General features: G+C 42.7%; 1 protein-coding gene across 5 annotated transcripts in view; it reads right to left on the reverse strand.

Annotated features, from left to right (window-relative positions):
• Positions 1–12,990, reverse strand: part of SNX4 (sorting nexin 4) — a 36,270-nt gene extending 23,280 nt beyond the window's left edge. The window contains exons 1-4 of one of the 5 annotated variants that reach the window (XM_075028831.1): positions 12,758–12,990; positions 10,798–10,913; positions 262–400; positions 36–185 (exon numbers count right to left, since the gene is read on the reverse strand). In XM_075028831.1, coding sequence (XP_074884932.1) covers positions 36–185; positions 262–400; positions 10,798–10,913; positions 12,758–12,820 — 468 coding nt within the window. In that variant the 5' untranslated portion in view covers positions 12,821–12,990. The other 4 variants (XM_075028832.1, XM_075028829.1, XM_075028828.1 and 1 more) reach the window with 4 other exon arrangements.
• Positions 12,991–21,140: the final 8,150 nt, after the last annotated feature.

Raw genomic sequence — 21,140 nt, forward strand, 5'->3', positions numbered from 1 at the left:
AGAATGTATTTAGAAAGGACATCACTTTACTATACCTGCGTTAAAAATGAATAAAAGATTTTGTCTTGGCAAAGAACAGGATGTGAAGCCACACGTAACAAGAAGTTTTCCAAACCGATTCTTCTTCTTTCCACAAAATCTGGATCCATATTATCTGCTGATAGCTTATGCCAAACAAAGTCAGCCTATTTAAACAGAAGAATGTTAATAGTAAACAAATAACAAACAATACAAAGCAAGCCACAGCCTCAGCTTCCTTACCCTTTTTTCTGGCAAAGGTGGAACAACAATATGTGGATAGGTAACTGACAAATAATTCCTCAACAACTCAAATTCACTGTAACGTCGCCATAGGGAGTCCACTGGGGCACACTGTCCCTCACTCTGGGACTCAACCGCTCTGAAAAATAAAACAGCATATTTGAGCATTAGTAAGCTATTGCCTTCTCCCTCATACCATCAGTACAATTATAGCAAAGGCCCTAAAGTTACTGCATAACTTGCCCATAATCTAAAGTAACCTTAATTAATTCCATGTCTACAAATTTCATTTAAAAATATTTATAATTTCTGCCTGACTGTACTCAAATTTTTTAGGAACACAGGAAAAGTCAACACATTTTCATCACACCACAAACAAACAGGTAAGTCACAGTCAAGTCAATAGTCACACAAGTGACTTAGTTCACATCGCTACAGAATTAGACATATTTCGCTTGGAACAATGTTGGGCTGCAAGCCAGCACAATTTCATGAGCAGCTGAAGGATACAGAATATTAGAAGAAGGAATTCACTATTCAATAGGAGAGTCTTCACTTCAGAGGATAAAAATTGTCTTGCCTGCAACAGCTAGAATAGTTAAAAATATAACCTGAAAAATATTAAGAAATTTTAAAGGATATTTTGAGAAAAATGTAGCAAGTTTCAAAGCACTTCAATTTTTTTTGTTCAAAGTGATATCTTTTTATATTTAAGGACTAAGGATATGTAGTCTAACAAACTAGCTAAAGATAGGGTAAGCAGGTACAAAATTGATGCAGCTGAAAAATTTGTTGAAAACTTAAAGCCAACATCACCTAGCAAGGGCTTAAAGGATTTTATGTTACTATAAAAGGAGAAATCATGGAATATTATAGGACTGAAAAGTAACATAAAAACTTGAAAAAAAGTCATCCTTCACACAAGACATTTAAAGCAACAGAAATACTTTGCAATATCATAAAATAAGCATCAGTTCACTAACACTTCTTGGTAGTTAGCATATGCCAGAATAAACACAGAGAGAGAATTCATATGAGGCACTTAACAGAAACCAGCAATGTCTATGTCTACCTTAGTTCTTATATTAAGTGATTAATTAGCACACAAAGCACTAGCATAAACCTACATGAAACAGTACGATGTTATGAGATTATCACAGATTAGTTGAGGTTGGAAGGGACCTCTACACATCTGTAGTCCAACTCCTTTGCTCAAAGCAGGTTGCTCAGAGCCATATCCAGAGCTGCTGCCTCTTGTCCTCTTCTGTGCATCACAGAAAGAGCCTGACTGCATCTTCTGTACCTCCCCCACCAGGTATTGATACACATTGCTAAGATACCCTGAGCCGTCTCTTTCAGAGGCTGCACAACCCCATTTCTCAGCCTCTATTTGCACATCAGACACTCCAAACCTGTAATCATCTTCATGGCCCTTCACTGGACTTGATTCAGTATGTCCACATCCTTCTTGTACCAGGGAGCCCAGAAATGGGCATAGTAAGGTATGAACTACAAGTACTTACTCATATGGTACTCAGCAGAACAGGTGACTACATTATTTCTTCCAGCAGAATTCAGGCTATGCAGTTCTTGAACTCACAAGAGCTTTCTGGAGTAAAGGTTTAAAAACATCTAAATAGCACACAAATTATTGATTTTTTTAAGCTATTCTTAACCTACAAGGTTGGATTTCTAATGACCTTACTGAAAAAAAAAAAAATAACCCAATCCTGCTCCAGAGCAGCCCAAATTATTTGATACATTTAAACAAAATACAAGAAGCTTTTGTCATCCATTTCTGAACTCTCATTAGAGAGGAGCAGCCTTCCTACAGCCTCATTTAAATAAATAAATAAATAAAAAAACATGGTTTCATCTTGAGGTTGAAGTAATGTAATACAGAATTATGCAAAAGGAACTTTAAATGAGTAAGGCAGAACATTTTCTCTGTATCTATCCTTGCCTTGTGGAAAGGACATTTATGCCAGGTGACTGAATTTGTAGGAAAAAAAAAATTCACAAGGAAGAACAAAAAAAGGATGTATTCATAAGCATTCACCACAAACTGCTGCAGATTAAAACTGTTTGAGACTGACTTAAGAAAACAAGGTGAGCACACTGCTGACAGCCACTGAATTGCACTGCCAACATCCCACAGAATTCTTCCCTGTTAGCGTATTTCAATTCAACAAAGTTGCAACTGCAACCACAGAGTTTTGAAGAGGGTAGGCTCAGTTTGACAGGCTATGCAGCATTCCTCTCTACACAAACTTTGCACAATTTAAACATTTCAAGAACACTTCAGCTAAAAGCAGGTATCTAGTGATTGTACTATTGCCGAGTTGGAGGTAAATTTAAATAGATAAAGAATTAAGCTACTATGCCCCAGAAGATAAGTTGTTTAGTTGACAGCTGAAGGCGCAAACCTCACTTTCCTAGAAGAGAAACTCCCAGCAGGGTTTGGTAAACAATCTGGCCATTCAAGACACTCACACAAAAAGTACTTCAGAATTAGGGATCCTTTTCATCTCCAGCTTCAGCAGCTATCAACCAGTTGCACTGACCTACACCACAGGTTTCAAGAGTACTACTTCTGCATGGGTTATTAGCAACCCTTAAGCAAGACTGCCACCATCAATACATCATAGATTATGTGGACTCTGTCTGAGAACATACTGCACAAGCAAACATGAAGAGGGAGATGAGAAAAACACAGGCCAGAACTGCACTGAGAATTCAGCCACATCCCAGGAGGACCCATCTATGCTGCAGATATAGATGCTGCTGTGCCAGCAAGAAGGCACCGGAGACTCACCTAGAGCTAGGCAGACACATTGCACAGAGTGAAGAACGCTGCAGCCACCCTTACTCTAAAGGCAAGAAGATTACAGATTCAGATCTCAGATCTGGAACAAGGAGTTCTCCGTAATATAATGGATGTTCTACCAGACAAGAAAGAGAGCAAGAAAAAAACCACTGCAGGATACAGTTGGTCCATTGCTATTAAACGTCTCCATCACTCCTATGCATAACCACTTCCTGGACACAGCAAATGCAACACTGGGATTGGCACATGAGTTGTGTTTAACTAGCTCTTCTTTCCAGTTTTGATTTTTCTGTAACAGGAGAGTTTCATTATTCACCTTTTTAAAAAAAAATTTAACTGAAGTTTAAGACTGACTGCATCACCTCATAACTAGAGGCAGGCTAGGTGTGCACACACTACTGACAGTTTATGGCAGCCCAACACATTTCAGAGTTACAGAGGCTTAAGAAGTTATCACCAAAGGTAAACTGCAAGAACAGTTCACTTTATTTTCTAAATATCATTCTTACTTTTCTTGTCAATATGAGCCCCTAAGGAAAAGTACTGCTAGCACAATTATTTTTCATCTCCACTTAACTTATTCTATGCGCTTACACTGCCATGGGCAACTTCAAATAGAAAGTTTTCAACCTCCTGAATATGAATTATTTAGAAAAGTTCATTTGGCTGTTTCATTTCAACACAGTGTGTACTTAAGTGTGTCTCTGCCTCTAACCCAATCAATTCCCAATGAAATGCAAGTCTGATCGTGTATTTATCACTTTCTCAATAACCTACAACAACAAGGTCAGCACAGAGAAGGATGAAAAGGAGTTTATCTTTCAAGGAAGTTTCTGATCCAGACATTCCTACTCCACTTTCAAGTGCACTTTAGTAGAAATACAACTTCACAAGATGTTAGAAAAGAACTATCCCAAATTTTGGTAGTATGCATTTGTAAGTGGCCTCAATATAGCACACTCACACCAAATACAATTACAGTAATATACATTAGTAGTATAAAGTTAGGTAGCTTGTCTTCCATAGTTGATCTGCCTTAACTCATCCTGCTCTCGCCTGCCATTCCTGCACACACCCATTTTTGCCTAGTCAGCTTTATCATGTAAAGGTTGATCTGTATTTTTCTTAGAACTCCCAATTCCTGCAATCAAGGGAGTCACATTACCATTTAGTAAGTTTCAACAGTTTTAGCACCACAGGTGTGAGAAAAGAACTAAAGAATAGTGCTCTACTACAAACTAACAGGAGAAAAAGAAATAAAATCAAGAAGAATGTCTTTGTAAATTTAAAAGTGACTTCACAGATTCAAGTCTATTTGGGGAACTAAATATACTCTACTTCCGTAGTACAGATTACAGGTTAGAAGAGAACTTACATTTGACATTCCTATCCTACAAATATTGAAGGAAGGCAAATACACCAATAGGATCATCACATATTTGAATAGTGTAGCAGTCCATTTATCATTTGTAAGGGTTCAGGTCAACACACCATCAGTAAGCTGTCATTGTAAGAGATCACAACCTTCTGACAAAAGAACATTCCAGTGTAAATTACGCTCTTAATGCTTCATGACTGTTTTGCAGAATTAATTATAAACTAGAAGCAGCAAAGACCATGTGGAGCCTTAACTGTGCAAAAGATTTCTCAACATGCCTGCTATATCAGCTTTGTATTTGTTGGAATTAACAAGAACACATCAGTTATTTAAAAAACAATCATCAGAGTAGTAACATCTCAGTCCACACACACAAATATCAAGCAGAAAATTAAATAGGAACCAAAATTTTGAAAGGTCATCTAGGAACGTAGCACTTTGGCAGGGAAGGACCACAGCTTTATAGAGAAGCCTAGTCCTACAGCAGAACAAAGCACTACTACTCCACAAAGGAGATACAGGCACCCTGTTACTTGAAGTTTTACATCCACAAGGGGCCTCAAGAACTGAAGGCGGAAGGAAGCAGACTGCCATACCAGATCATGCCACTCACCTCATCTTCCCTGCCCACACTGAAGAAACTAAGGAAGTTTGCTAGATCTAAAGCCTACTGTCAATTTATTCTGACAAAGCAGACCTGCAGACAACAGGCTAGGCTTCCCTAAGTCTAAGTTAATCAAGCTTTACAACCCTTATAAAGGACACACAAGCCTCACGTTATACCCTGAAGAAAAAGGTTAAATTACTACTAGAGAATCTTGAAGGTCAAACCTGCCTGCATAGTTTGTTCTTTTTTAAACAGATGGCATCTGACACAACCTCCTCAACATAGTCTGTGTTAAGCAGCCTGATGTTATTTCTCTTCTCAGATCACTCTTACTTCTTTTATTCTAACATACATTTATTCTCACTGTCTTAGACAGTGCTGCCTTCTTTGGTTGTAGTTGTTGTTTTTAATCTTTATATAACACAGTTCTTGTTTTGGGTGAAAAGCAGTTAAGAGACAACAGGCAAAGGGAGCAAATGGGACAGCAAAACAGGTAGATAGACATTTGTCCAGAGAAATGCCTGGATGTTCTTCCTTGCCCAACATCCCATTGCAAAAAGCTGAACCCTAACAGTTGCACCTCAGCAAGAGTCTGCCACCACACTGTCCCTTCTCTGCAGGACGGAAATCCCTGCTGCCTCTGCCACTAGCAGCACCTGCTCTAGTCGTTTTTTTTCAACAGGCTGTGAAACTTCAGTTTAGTGACTTTTAGTGACCAGAAGGGGAAGACATTTCAGGAGGGCAGCTGTGCAGCACCCAGCAAAGAAGCTATGCTTTTTAAATTAACCCACTCAAATAAATTTAAGACACATTTTGAAATTATTAATACTAGTTTAAGATTCCCCCTTATGCTCAGGCAAAAGTAAAAGCAGCCAGATTCTGCTCTTTAGAGCACACAATGCTGCCGAGTTGGGTAAAGGAGGGGAGCAGCAAAATTCTTTGCAAAGCTGTGGTGGGAAAGTACTATACAGCCCTCAATTATAAGCCTGCATCCACACCACTGCCTTTTAAACGAGGTAATAAGCGTTTGAAACTGCATGGATGGATTTGGGACAGGCAAGCAAGATGAGAGAAATAATTTTTTTTAATCACACCAAAAGTGTCTCCACCTGGTTACATATGAGACCATAAAATATCACCAATTACAAGAGCATTTCTCCCCAGGAACCCCGTTCCAGAAAGGAAGTAGAAATCCACAAAGGTACTCATTACACTTAATACCTTCATTACCATCTAATTTTTTAGACCACATTATGAACTCCACCATTAAATGCAAGTACTGCAGACCAGTTTCAATTAAGATTATAATCACTTGTTGACATTCAGTCAAACTTCTCAATTTATTTTGGTTTTAAAAACACAATATAATACTTGTACAGTCTTCAGGCAGGAAAACCATATGTTTCCCCTCTAAGTACAGTTTTAACAATGCAAGTTATTCATTGAATGAACCAACTCGCCTGAAAAAAAATTAAAAGACAAAATTGAAACCTTCAGCTTTTACGTTCATAACTGATGTTATCACAAGTGATTAGAACATTACATTACACCAAAAGTCATGTTCATTTGCCTTAATTCAAAGTGCCAATGTGAAAACTTTAGTCCACCTAGTTAACCTCTTCCCATTTCCCATTTAAAACTAATTATCTTAAATGAGCCATTAAACAATTCTCAATGCAGTAAAAAGAGGAATGGCTGCAAAATATTAAATCAGACGAGAAGGAAATACATCGGTTTATTTCCTTGTAAAAACAATCACCTCTTCAATCGCAGAAGCAGTAACTTTGCTTTCAGCCTTTGACCTTCCAGCGTACAAGAAGTGACAATTCCACTCTCCTACAGCGGACAATGTTCACTCTCCATTTTAGAGGGCTGAGAAACTTTTTCCATTAGATATTTGGAAATGGTCTCTGTATCTAGGCCTCTCAACAGACAGAAGAGCAATCATTATAGATCAACTACGTGCTTTGTAAGACACCAGAAGTTACCTGACAAGCTGTATGATGATATGAGGAAGAGGCAGTTCTCTTGCCAGAGGATTTTTCACAGCCAGGTGATATTTTTTTTAATTTTTTTTTTTAAATACTGTCACCCAGTTTGCTGTATTGAACTAAAATAGACATCTACTAGCCAGTTTTATGATTCATAGTATCAATTAAGTAAAAATCAGCAGTAAAGTAAGTTTTCACCTCCTCCATCTTATTTCATCTCCTGACTCTCCCCTGTTTAAAGCTCTTGCTGAATTCAGACTTTCTTCTTTTTTCCCCTTGTACCTCCTTTGGACGGAGCAGACAAGTCTTCCTGACTCTCAGTGACCAAAATCCGCATTTTGTTGTTTTATCAGAAGAAAACATACCTCTGCAGGCATTCATTCTGTGCCTCTCCCCAGGAAATGCATGCCTGAGCTCTTCAGCTAGCCCAACATGGAACAGGAGGCTTTGGGAAAGGAACTCAAACAAATCGTAACAAAGGAAAAACTCCTGAAGTCCCATGGTGCAGCACTGCTACCGCTGAACTGTGACCTGGCTGGCTACTGATTTCCAAGTTCATTTCTCTCACAGAAACTCTCTTTAAAAGTCCTTACGCTTTGGATGGGCAATCCAAGCTCTTAAGGGAGAAGCAGGTATCACTCATGTCACAATTTAACTAATGGAAAACTTTCCAAATCCTGAAAGCAGAAATAAGATTAGGAACTTCTCCAGCCATACTGGGGGAATAACAAGGAAATGTACTGAGCCACCCTGTCAAATTCCTTCAAAAGGAAGGAAAGACTAGTAGGGCTGGAAACCAGGGATGCTGCTATTAAGTAGTCAGCTACAAGGCTGCGTTGTAGGTTGTGTTACTTTTTCCTAAAGCCACATTAAAAAAAACCAACACCCAAATAACACACTCTAGTCATCATACTGTGTGACCAGGACCACCAGGCTAGGGATCTGAAAGTCAGCAGGGACAGACGCAAAGTTAACTAAATAGAAGTGTCCTACTACTACAGAAGAAATATTTTACTTCAAAGAAAAACAGGAAAAAAGGTATCCCTGTATGTACTATAATTAAAAGTCCATCAACACAGAGCACATAGAGGTGCTCTGCATTCTGATTAACTTTCAGCTCTGTCATGAAAAACAAAGGGTACAAGAACAGGAGTCAAATTTGGAGTTTTATACTATCTCAGTTCTTGTAGTTTCATGCAGACTCTGGTATGAGACACAGCTGCCTAAATTTCTAACAAGTAAGCAAGTCTGAATTCAAGTGAGGTCCTGGATATTTGCAATTTCCCTTACAGAAAGCAAGTGATACGCTGAGCACCTGCATCTCAAGAAGAAGTATTTAGCTACACATCTTAATTATAAGAATTTGTACTTGCCTTAATGCCATTTCCCACAAAGAGGTGAATGCGTTCCTCTGTTCTCACAGGGAGAACATAAAAACTAAGTTATTTTTAAATAACAGTATAGTTCAACAGAAACTGTGAAACAAACTGACTTCAAGACTAATTGAACAGAAATAACTAATTGAACAGAAATAGCTCACCACAAATCTAATTAGCTAATGCAGAAAGAGGATGCTTTCAGGAAGCACGACCCTTGGAATTTGCTGAGGCTCTGCAGTCTACAGCAGTGGAATTTGTTTCGTCTCAAAGAAACAGATCTACATCAAGGTATAATATCACTTAAAAAAAAGAATCAACAAAAGTCACATGAAAATGTAAGAATAGTAATAAATTCATTTTGAAAAGAAAAAGGAAACAATGCCATCACTTGCATTTTGAGAACAGTTTCACCAGCACTAGTGGAACTAACGTGTTAAAAGTTTAGGTACTAGGCTCCTGTTCTGTAACAAATACACAGTGGTTGTAATTGCATCCATCTTGTGTCTCTTATTCACCCAGATGCAATTCCTCAATTCAAACTGAAATTAAATCCTAGATAGCAGTAATGGCAGAACCCCAGTTCACGTAAACCTAATGCAACTATTATTAAGCAGTCTTCCTTTTATATTACTATAAACTGAGTTTTATTCTTCAGCTACAAAATATCCTATTACCCACAGACAAATTGCTGTGAAGCCCACCTACAGCTACAGGCTCCGCAGGAAGCACATTTAATAGCCACCAATTATATTTATGCAAGAAATTTTGCTTTCTCAGCAAAAGCAATAGAGAACCTATTTTATTAGAGATGTGACAAACCCACATTTTCAATAGTTCTGTGACAAACATGTAATTGGTCTTGGTATTTGCTGACCACAGAATAAAATAAATCTTAATGAAAGAAAGCAATCTGGGCAGCAAAATACAGTTTTGCCACTATGAAAGAACCACTGGGAAAGACCAGCAGGAGCGAGTCTGAAGTAACGTAAGGATGACTGGGAAAGGAGATGCAGTCAGCATGTTCTGGGGCTGCATAAAGATGCCCCCAGAGTACACTTCACATCACAGTTAGACACCAATGATGCCGATTTTCTTCTCTTTTCCTTCAGAAATATCATTAAAAGAAAAATAACATTACTTATGTGAGAAGATGTGAGCTTTAATATCAATAAACTGTGAAAGTATTTTTTTTAAACATCTGAGCAACTGCCAAAGAGCTACAATATTTGAAAAATATAACATACGTCTATTTTGGATTTTATTCTTAAAGCTTAGCAAAAATATAGTAAATGTATCCCAGCAGGCCTGCAGTCAGCGTGATTGGTGCGTACCTTCAACAGTTAAACAAGCCAAGAAGCCTCTTAACCAGTAAGTAGAACACCTATGTGACAGTATTACAATTTGAACTCTTCAGAGCCTTTGCAAAATGCAACTGCTTTGTTTCAGAAGGTTTTATCTATACAGCAGATCATTCCCAAGGCAAGGCCCAAAGGTTAAAACTGTTCATATAAAAAAAGAGACACACAAAACTCCTAATAAAGTCTAATTTTGAAATTCTTGCTTCAGCTGAGTAACAAGATCCTGCGTAACAGGAATCATCTGTGACTGTTTCGGAAGTAACAATAAGTTAGAAGAGATTTTAAAGCTTTGTTCACTACTCAATACTTAAAATTGCAAGTTGACTTTGTGGTATCGAGCGTGTTTACCATATTTGTATTATTAATCTTGTTAACACAAGAAGATTGAAAGCAGTAAGTTCTCCAGTGAAAGTTCAAGCTAGTATGAAGGAAGGAAATAGTTAATTAACCCTAACCCTCAGAGCATCTACAAGGAGTATGTGGTGATCAGATCAAGCAAAACACTTCAAATACTAGTGGAGCAGTAAATTTTGACCATGTGATATAAGTCATGAGACTTCTTTATATTCTTGTGATCCCAAACAAGCCTAACCATTACTTTAGACCTCAGTGCACAACCTCTGTCACACACAAGCTGCACATACGCCCTCATATATATGTATATGAATTTATCCAATCCATGTCTAAGAAACAACCAAGCAGTTGTTGACACCATATTAAAGCAACATCTTTCAAGCACACATTTTTCCACCTAGCTCCAAGTGAAGAACTACAGTACACAGTTACACAACACCAGCATTAGTACCAAACTGGAGATCAGATGTCAACTTTTCACAGGAAAAGATCCTCCAGAATAGGTTGATAACTGCATAACAAATCACAAACCAGCTAAAACCTCTCATCAACTGTACCTGAATATTTTTAGGCATGGAAGGAGGGAGAATCTGTTTAGAATGGCACATCCACATACTCTGAGAGTGAGCTCTCATCACCCACCTTGTCTCAATGAGGTAAGCAGTGTATGTTTCTTGTATGTTCATGGCATTTCTCCCAGTCCGTTTTTCAGCTTCCGAAACAGTGATTTCCATTTTTTTCGCCAAACAGTCTTCCATCTTTTCAGAGGAGGAAAATAAAGATTCATGTAACATTAGCCATGCAGGGCAAAGGCTACTACTAGCCCTGCCCTCCCTTCTCCCACACCACATTCATTCAAATAAGAGAGCTCTCTATAGGATAAAGGCTTTGGCAGGGTTTCATTTTATACCTATGTTCTGTATCGCATTTGTAAATGAAAACAGAAAACCTGCTTTGGGGAAAAAAACCCAAAGTCAACAAACAGACAACTTGGGATACCAAAAGCTATCATGAGCCCGGAAGATACAGAAAAAGACAAATACTTTTCCTTACAGGTAACAAAGTAACTTTTTTTGAAAACAAACAAACCAACCCTAGTACTTTCTACCCACAGGCTTCCCAACTACTGGTGAATTCCTCCTCAGGACACCTGGGACACGCGTAACCACCTCTCCCCTTCCACAGGAAACAGAATACATCCGGACGGAGATGTTTTTCTTTTAATCTCTCACATGCCCACCCTGGAAAGGCAGAGCCGAATTGAGCAGGGAGGGGGATTTATTTGTGAAATTAAGGGGGAGGCAAACTGAGAAGATAACTAATAACAATAAATAAAAATAATAATCTGGCACTAGGGACGAGGGCAGACGGTGCACAAAGCTCTCTGACACCGGCCACAATGGGGCTGGAAGGAGAACCCCGCAGCTCGGAGGGTCGGGCTGCACAGCCTCAGCCTCGGCCCCGGGCAGAAGCTCGACCCCGGGCAGGCAGAGGGAGGGCTCGTCCCACCTGTAGCCCCTTCCCGCCGCGGCGAGCAGCGCTGGGCTACCGCCCGGCCCCGGCCGAGCCCCGCACCCCGCCCCGCCCCGCCGCCGCCGGCGGCCGGGCAGCACGCTCAGGAAAGCCCGGTGCTCGGCCCCGGCGGAGTAGGCCGTGCCAAGGCCGGCGGCCCGCGGCGGGGGGGGACGCCGCCCCGCCGCCAACCGCCACCACCCCCCGCACCCTCACCGTGGCTGCGGGCTGCTCCGGAGGCGGGAGGCCGCTGCGGGGCGCGGCGCCGTCCTCCTCCGGGCGGCTATCGCTCGGCTCGGCCTCGGCGCTCTCCATGGGGATAAGGGGCTCGGCCGCCTCCCTCCGCGCAGGCGCTGAGGCCGGCTCCGGCGGGCAAACTCATCGCAGGTCCTAGAGAGAGCGGCCGGGGCGGGGGCGAGCGGCCGCCCGGGGGCCGGCGCTGCCCACGGCCGCCGCGGGGGCGCCGGGTGAGGCGGCCGGCGAGGGGCTGAGGCGAGGCGGGCTGAGGCGAGGCGGAGCCCGCCGGCCCTCGGCCTTCCTTCCCCGGGCCCTCCGCTGCCGCCCGCCGCGGCCGGCGCTCACCGATTTGCCTCGATCTAAGCCCTTCCTAGGCTGCTGGCGTCCTGCCCGCCTTTCTGCCAAAACCTGCCTCGCTGGGTACCCGGCGGTGGGCACCTCTTCGCGGACAGGGGGGTGAAGATGTGCTCCGCTCGCCCAAAAGCCAGGCATCGTCGGGCTCCTGTCCGGGAGAGGGACGGAGCTCCGCCGTCCCCCGGGCGCTCATCCTCACCCATACAGTCGTAAATGTTGATGTCTAGGGTTCATTTTTGTTGTTGTTCCTCTCGGCGCTCGGGTCACCGAAGAGTTTCTGACGCGCCCGTGCCGCGTCTCATCTTTCGTCCGTAGCTGGACAACTTGTCATTTTGTTTTACAGAGTCTCTTTCAGCAGCTATTAACTTTCCCACGGGGTGCTTGCTAACACTAGGCAGCTCGGGTTATTTTTTTAAAGCCCGCCAGCCCGTTATTTCCCCACTCTCAGTCCTGTACAAGCAGCGAAGGACTCGGTCATGCTGTGTTGGCGTTTACTTACCCTCCCGTCGGCTCCCTCCCAGCAGCGGTGCGAGGTCCAGAAGGGCGTTCTCCTGCCCGCCATCTCTGACGGCTAACCCCGAAGTGTGTCCCGTCCCGTCGCGCTTCCCCGGGAGGTACCTGAATAGTTAAAATCCCCCGAGTTCAGCTCTGGGGAAGCCTCTGTAGTTTATTTAATAAAAGCCCCAGCTGTCTCGTCTCTTCTCATTGAGCAGGAACAAACCCTACTGTGCATTTCTGTGATTCCTATGCCGTCTTTTTGGAGAGGCGTTCAGCAAGTCTGCCCCACAGCTCCTACTGAACAACAGTTCATATATCACACACACACACACTATATATATATATATATACGCCTTCATTATCGCAGCCTTTGGGTTTATTCCCTCACGACCCCCCGTGGTGCCCACGCAGTCCTTGTGGGCCCAGCAAACTGGACGGAGAGGTTCTTCCTATTTATTCCTTGTACTCCAAACATCATTTTGGACACTCAGGAGCAGCCCCATTGTTCTCTGGTTTACATATCACATCACTCCCTTGAGATTCCCTATTTTTGCACCACATTCATGTCCTTTGATTCAAGCAGTACATATTTTGTTATTCTCATGTAGCTTTTTTTTCTTTTCCTGCCCTTTTCAAACCCTGGTTAAAGGCCACCTCAGGGGATTAAAGAGATGGTATTACAGGTTTCTTTGCTTTCTTCTGCTTTGAGTAGGAAACGATTTTTCTGGTGTTGACCAGAGCTGAATTTGCATGCATTTTTCATCCAAAAATTAATCTTTTTCTTTCAACGACAATTAAAATAAATCTCAAAATCCCCTTTGAAGACCCCGTGAATTAATATTTGGCGTCTGGTTTCTATTCTGTTGTCTTCAATGTTTATTCAACTTTTTCCTCAGATTGTTTGAACTGATACCTCAAGTCCCTCCTTTCCCACCCCTCCACCACTGTAGCTGGATGGAGTTTCCCAAGCTTTTCCACAAAAGGCTTTCCTAGAACAAAAGTTTTTTACAAGTATGTGAACTGTGATTTGTCCTCTGAATAGGACTGATTTAAGATATGTTTTCTAAACCTGAAGTCCAGTTTAGATGTAAAAGCATGATTGCACATTGTAAGACAAAGTCTGTTTTCCATTAGGGTATGGTTTCCTTATGTTTACTCAAGATGTACATTAAGATACATACCTTGTATCAATTACACTTGCATTTGCAGGATGTGCATACTGAAATTTTTCTGATCCATATCAGTGATATAATGGAAATATTTATGTGAAACTCATGCAGGATATCATACTTTGTATTAAATATTTTTATTACGGAAACAACATTATCAATAGTGTACAGTAATATTTTGCAGGTCTAACATTCAGTCATTTTAAAAACTATTTTCAGCTTTGAATTTTCTTAATACTACTAGGGGATGTGGAGAAGAGTTAAAACACTATGTATGTAGGAGGAGGATAATGACAGAAGTGCCCAAATCAAGATGACCAACAGCCTGGGTAGCCCTCACGTACATTATAGCCTGGGGGGCTTTAGAGGACAGTGTGAGATATCCTGACAAACTAGTGTGCAAGGAAGAGGTCTTCGATAAGCACCGAAGTCTCCAACAAAGTGCTCTTCCTGAGCCACATTTCCCCACCTCAGCCTGCAAAGTGGTCCAACGGTATTTTCTCACGGCAAAACGGTCCCAGCTTTCAGGAGTACTGCCAGGACTCACGCTACTTTCGTGTTTCCCCCCCAGCTAGGCACAACCACTAGTGCAGTCGGGCTCTCTTTGAACCCCCTCTTGTCAGGAGGTGAGTCTGATTTCCTGCAGGTTACTCCATCCAGGACACTCTCCTGCTCTTCACTAGGCAGCATGTCCCTTGTTCTTCAACCATAAGAAAGCAAGCTCAACTCAACCTCCTACCTACAAGACCCTTCAGTCTCTGAAGCGGTCATCAGAGAGGTAGATTTTCTCAAAAACAACCTTTTCACATCAAAGCGCTATTGACTTCCTTACCAGAGAGTTACACTTCTTACAGGAGAGAAAGCAATACCCCAAGTTCACCAAACACAGATGCTCCTTTTTGCAAGTTTTCGTATGCTTTCTCTAAGGCATGACACCATTTGCAGAAGGCATGCAGAAGCAGCAGACTGCCTCATTGCCCTCCCCTCAGCTGTTCCTGACTCCCGGCACAGTCTCTGGCAAACAGGGACCCCATCTTTTTCTAGCCTGCAAGTCCATTCTTTTTAATCCTACTGGTACTTGGGATAAACTGCATTTTGACTGAAGAAAGCTAAGCAAGGTATATTACCTTATAACTAGCTCCCTGATGCTTTTTGTAAGGTTATGTGTGTTACCTTTCCTGCTTGGATCTTTTGACAGCCTGTTCTAGCAAATAACACACCTTAAACAAAAAATACGTGCCATCTTAGTGGGAAGTATTTCAGATAATTTCCACTTTGTCGCAACACTTATTTTCAGCAACTTCATTTAGAGTTCCTCATCCCTTCAACTTCTTAGAAGCAGTTAGAATTAAATGATAATACAACCACCACCAACAACCATGGCTTTGCTACTGAGAACTTAAATGAAAACACCTAATGCAGTGGCTATGCTTCGCATCTATCCCGCAACACCCATGGCCTTTCAATAACCTCAGGAAGAGAGAGTTAACCAGCCAATATTCCTGCTGACAAGAGACATGCATCTATGTGCCTGGGCAGTGTCGGGCTGCATCGGTGCTCACAAGCAGTGAGGTACAGTATGAGTAAACTCATGGAGAAACAGCTGCAGCTGAGGACCCACCATCCACACCATACATATTTTAGGGGATATTTTCTAGAGTGCCTCTAGCCCACTCCCGGGGACTGGTGACCACTCTTCACATCTTCCAGTTTAGCTGCGACTGGAAAAAATCCAGCATGCGCATGCCCTAAGACTGCCTTGTAGCACAAGCCAAAGCGGGATGACTGGGAGTTTCCCTTCAAAAGCACATTCCTGATTCATGGTTCAGGCTCCTGGATTCTATCATAATTTCACTACCAATAATAATAATGCAAAGATCATGAGTCAGGCTGTCAAACTGCTCATGCCTCCCTCTGCAGGCTAATTCCTTCAGACCTGAAGGTGCTTGCTAACCGGAGGCGTTCGGCAGCCGAAGCAATGCCAGCTTGTGCTTTTGGTCTTCAAAGGCTGATCCTCACTGAAGACCCTGGTGTCTGTCTGCATGTGAGGTCATTGGTATGATGGATGGAGCAGAAAACAGCAGTTGCTTAGGTTCCCTAAGAAAACACAGCGGAGGAATGAATGTCAAGGAACTGTCAGTAAAATGCATGAGTAGCTGCTTCAGCACGGAAGAGTGCAGGAGGAAAAATAGGTTCAAAAAGAATAAACGGGAAGTCTTCTCCTCATATGACTCCAGGCTCCTCATAGACATATTTCTACCATTCTAAATGGCTGTGTGAAATGGCCACTAAACAGCAGAAAAATTGACATTTTGGTAATTACTCAGAGAAAGAAAAACTCATGGAAAGATAAGTGGAGAATGGAAAAGAGATATGGGTGTCTTTTGGGGTGGGGAAATCACCTGATCCCACTCAGTCTGCAATTGATAGCAGTGGTTTCCATCCATTTCAGCAATGGCAGATCTGGATCCATGAATACAAACAAGAAAGCCAAAACTGATCCACATTTTTGAAAGAATCTGTATGAGCACATCAGTAGTATGAAAGAAAATTTACTGAAAGTGGCTTCAAAAGCAGCACAAAGCAAGCCATGAGAAAAACTCAAGACTTCATAGGAAGAAAGCAAGAAGATTTGGGACAGAATTGAACAGAAAAAAAGCCCCCAACTCAGTAACATTGTAAATGGCAGAGATGGGCAAATTAGACCTTTACTTTATCTTGATGTATCTTCAGTCAAGGAGCCTGTTGCATACAGTCTAAGAAAAGTTAGAAGTTAGGCCCGTGTTTCTGGACTACAGAAAGACTCCAATAAAAGTCAGGCATCACCTAGAAGATGCATTTATCCTGCCTGGCTACCAAAAAGAGCATTAGCTCAGAGGCAGAAGCATGGGGAAGTTGGCAGGGCTAAGGAGAAGTGGTTGTGGCAACGCAGACAAGGCCACCTGTGCCCGAAGTAGGTATAGCTGTGTCCCTCAGGACGCAATGCTGGCTTTGATTGTACTCCTCGTGTTATCTGATCATAAAAGGTTACCACACCATTGCTGGGACAAGCTGCAGCAAGAGAATGGAAAATGCCACAGGTCAACGCATGGTATTTTCCCTTAGGTGTTAGCAGAGAGCACAAACCATAGTAACATGTACATGAGCTCAAACAAACACCGAAACACTATGAAACTGCGACAGCAAGAAAGTAATGAGAACTTTTCCCAGGGAGCGCTAGGCACCCGCAGCGCCCACCAGGCAATGGCATTTGAATTTATTCAACCCTCCCAGGCGGGAGCCAGTGTCCTTGTGAATTCAGGATGGAGGTGGCAGCTGGATCGGGTCCGCAGTACAGGGTGCACGTCCTTCTCAGGCAACTGTTGCTGATGGCACGGCGAAACCCAGGCCATGTCTATAAGATGCAGAAGTGATGACACTGAAATTCCTGGGGTTTAATTAACTGCCAGGACAACTTGGGAGTAGTTAATACAACCACACAATATATGCACATAAATTAAGAGTATGGATTTGTGCTCACTAATAGAAGCTAACTCCTGATCCTAACACGTAGCCGTTTTCCTTAGACCTGCCTTTTAAAACTTCAAAGTATAAAACAAATCCTCTTCACAACAGAAACACTAAGGGACCTTATCTGAAGCCCAACATCACTACTGATATCAACAGATTAAAAAAGAACAAAGCAGATGCAACAGATATTAGTCCAGTCATGTAACGTGCAAGCAATGAAGATGGCCAAGGGAACATCTTGTGACTGCAGAAGTAAACCCAAGACCTTTTGTCGTAGTCAGTCATTTTAAACCCAATGCCCTTGCTATGATCTCTGGGGTCTAGTGGGTGTGGAGGAGGTCGAGGGAAGCTCGGGAGCGTTGGCCCTTGCGTTAGCACTGTTTGGGGTATGGCTACGTCATTCCCTTCTTCCCCTTCTCTCCCTTCACATCCCCTCTCACATGAAGGTGATCTTTGCCCCTGGGAAGAATAAGAGGTTTGACCCACCTCGGTCTGGCACATGTCCATCATGATGTTACCCTGCACAGGGGTGTTTAGTGCCTGTGTTGGGAGCTTCAGGTCTATTGACTGATTGCAGAGCCTTGCCTCCCACCGTGGAAACCCAGGCTGTTTGAAACCTTCGTTTAAATATACGCTATATTGTTTCAGGTGTCCAAAGTTTTATTTTACTTCTCTAGTAAATATCTTTCAGCTCCTAAACGAGAACTTTGGGAAAACTGCTCCCACAATGCAACTTAAAAATCACCCTGCAGAGACCTTACGTTCCTCAGCCTAAATCCAGCCTTCAGTGTGTCTTGAGTTATGAGGCTGTCCAGACCGCTAATAGAGGAGCAGGGGAATTTACACCAAAAGGAATAAACAAGCCAACAATAAAAATAACCATTTATCTCTTCTTCCTCCCCAGTGCCTTACTCCAAAGGTCACTGTGTTCTCCTGTGGAAGCAAAGCTCTGTAATGTGAGTTTAGACACTTTAGGCTAAATCCCAGAGTTCTTACTCACTTTTCCCTAAGTAACTTTGGTGGATTTTTAGTTTGCATTTTTTCCTTGGATAAGGTCTGAAAAATAAGCAGGGGCTCCAGAACAGCACTGTGGGTCAGAGAAAAGCCCAGGTCAGTGGGGCACATGCTGCGTGGCTCCCCACTCAACCTGGGGTGACTCACACCATAGTGTTAGGAATGAAACAAGCTCCCAGCCTCATATTCTTCCTATTTTGCAGATGAGCCTTGCTTACAATAGCCTCAGGTCAGCAGACCGAAAGTGCAGGTTACTGGAGGGTACCTCTAGCTCTGTGCAATCTTACATACAGCAAGGGCTGAACAGACAGGTCCCCTCTGTGCAGAAAGCAGCCTGCAGAACCCAGTGGCCAGTTTATGGAAAGCAAACCCTCGCCCATATCACCACGACACCATGTTTGACCAAGCAGCGGGTCTAACATTGTCTAGAAATAAGTACAGCTGTTTAGGAAGAGCAGGACGAACACCGCTCCCCAAAAGCTTCCCCTTGCAGAGTTTCCTGTAGAAACCTAACTGCCTTGTGAAGATGCCATCGCATGGGACAGCTACTGCCTTTCGTCTCATTTCACTGAGGTTTGGCCCCAAATCTCTCCCTAAGATTATTCTGTAGATAGGATGAAGCATTTTACAGGGTTCGGTTTGGCCCAGAAGTTGTTTGGGATTGCCTAGGTTTTTTGAAAACACAGCTCCTGTGGCTCGGGGTCCCTGGCTGCAGGGACGTTATGCAGGCTTCCTGCTGCCTTCCCAGGTTCTGCCACAGAAAATAATATCCCTTGCTTCCCTTGCACTTCCAAGTCACGCAGTGTGTTTTGTCAATGTCCACCGTTGTTTAAAGCCCCTCCGGGCTCCTGCTGGGGACACTATTTCTCTCTGACTTACATAGGCAGCGGGGGATTCTTCCTGATTTTAAAGAGGGCTCCCATGGGTCGTGAATAATCTGTGACGTTCCTAACACAAGCCTTATCCAGCTGTCTTGTAGTACACAGAAGGGCTCGCATCTGAAAATCCAACCGGCAGTCTGAGTGATCTGTGGGCATTTTGAAATGCTCTGAATCAGAAAGAGGAGAGTTGGCAGGTCACCCAACTGTGCACAGAGCAGTTCCAATACGCTTATTTGAAAATAATGTCTTTCTGAAAGTTTGCTAAACATTTGCTCGTCTTTAGCCCTCATAGGCCATCCCTCAGCTGTTGCAACCCAGGCCAACCCATCTCTTCTAGATTAATACTACATAGTACATAGAAAGACGCCCAGTTTGATGTAAAGACAGCCAAGCGAGGGAGACCAATGTTGCACCTTGCCTAGGACTTGAGCCGATGTTCTCCCGGGCTGTGAGCAAGAGGCAGACCTTTCTAGGCTTGTCCTGCCAGATATGTTCTCTGTACCCCAGGTGGGATCTTCCCTTAGGGCATCCACCTAGCTTTCTGCTCTCTTATCCCAGGGACATGCAGCCATTTCTCCGTGGAGGACGGGCTAAGCTGGCTTGCAGCTGGGCACGCTGAAGCAAGTCGGAGCAGACCAAGCAACTCTCTGCAGAGGCATGCTTGTGGAGCCAGGGCATAGGAGACACACTTTATGCTTATCAGCTGTGTCTGTGCCTCATCGACCACCTCCCCTTTTTCCTTTTCAAATACAGAAGAAGGGAAAAGAGATACCATCACTTAACTCCCTAACAGAATAGTTTATAGAAATAGTTTACAGAAGAAGTGGGTGCAGTTTATAGGAAAGATTCACGCAAAGAAAGGACCTTCAAGTCCAACAGAGCAAAATGCTTACCGGTACACACACAGGCATATACAGATACATCTCATATCTACCACATGCTGATTAATGAACCAAAAGATGAATTGTAAAATGGGTAAATAAAAAGCTGGAGATTTACTGAGTTAGAATGCTGTGAATGCATTAAAAACTAATTGATATATTTATCAATAAGTATAAAAAATTAGCCTCACCTTAGGGCGGGCATTTTGGCTGCAAAAAGCCTTAATAACAACATCTCTTTCTCTGCCACACTCGAGTACACTGATCATCATTTTAATGCAATCTGAAGGATTGGGGTAGATCATAGGGCAAGAGTTTGAGGATTTTACTCCTCCTTTTGCCACTGACTGATTGCGTTAACAACCAAGGCAAGTCAGATTTCTGCTACGTTTCACAGTTTCCCATTTGTAAGTGGGATAATATTTCTTACAAGTTTTTGTAAAGCAGTTTGAGATCTTGGGGAGAAAGCAGCTATTTAAATGCCCTATGTTATTATTTTAGGCCCTGATTCAGGAAAACATATACGTTTAAATCCCACTGCTTTAATGGGTCGAAAGCACCTACTTTAGGCTATGCTCATATTGATGTGGTCTTTCTGAAAAAGCTGCCCTAAAACTTCTAATTATCCCTATTAAAAATATAGCCCATTGAGGCTTACTTGAAAGATAGAGTTAATTTCTAAAAGGAGGGGAGAAAGTAGAGAATTAATGGCAGCTCAACATATTGAAGCGTTACCTTCCGTGTTTTATTCAGATGAAAGAGGCATGCAGGAGTACCCATGCCTTTTTGATTAGATGCATGCAGCAGACATTAGGTCCCCTTCAAAGATCCTTGGGCCGTACGGAGCTGGGAGCAGCTCCGCGTTGTCATCGGAAAAAAAAAAAAAAAAATCGAACTCTTTTTCTCGGAGCCAGGCTTCTTCCCCCGGC

This window comes from Buteo buteo, chromosome 5 (genome assembly GCF_964188355.1).
Source record: "Buteo buteo chromosome 5, bButBut1.hap1.1, whole genome shotgun sequence".
Lineage (NCBI taxonomy): Eukaryota > Metazoa > Chordata > Aves > Accipitriformes > Accipitridae > Buteo > Buteo buteo.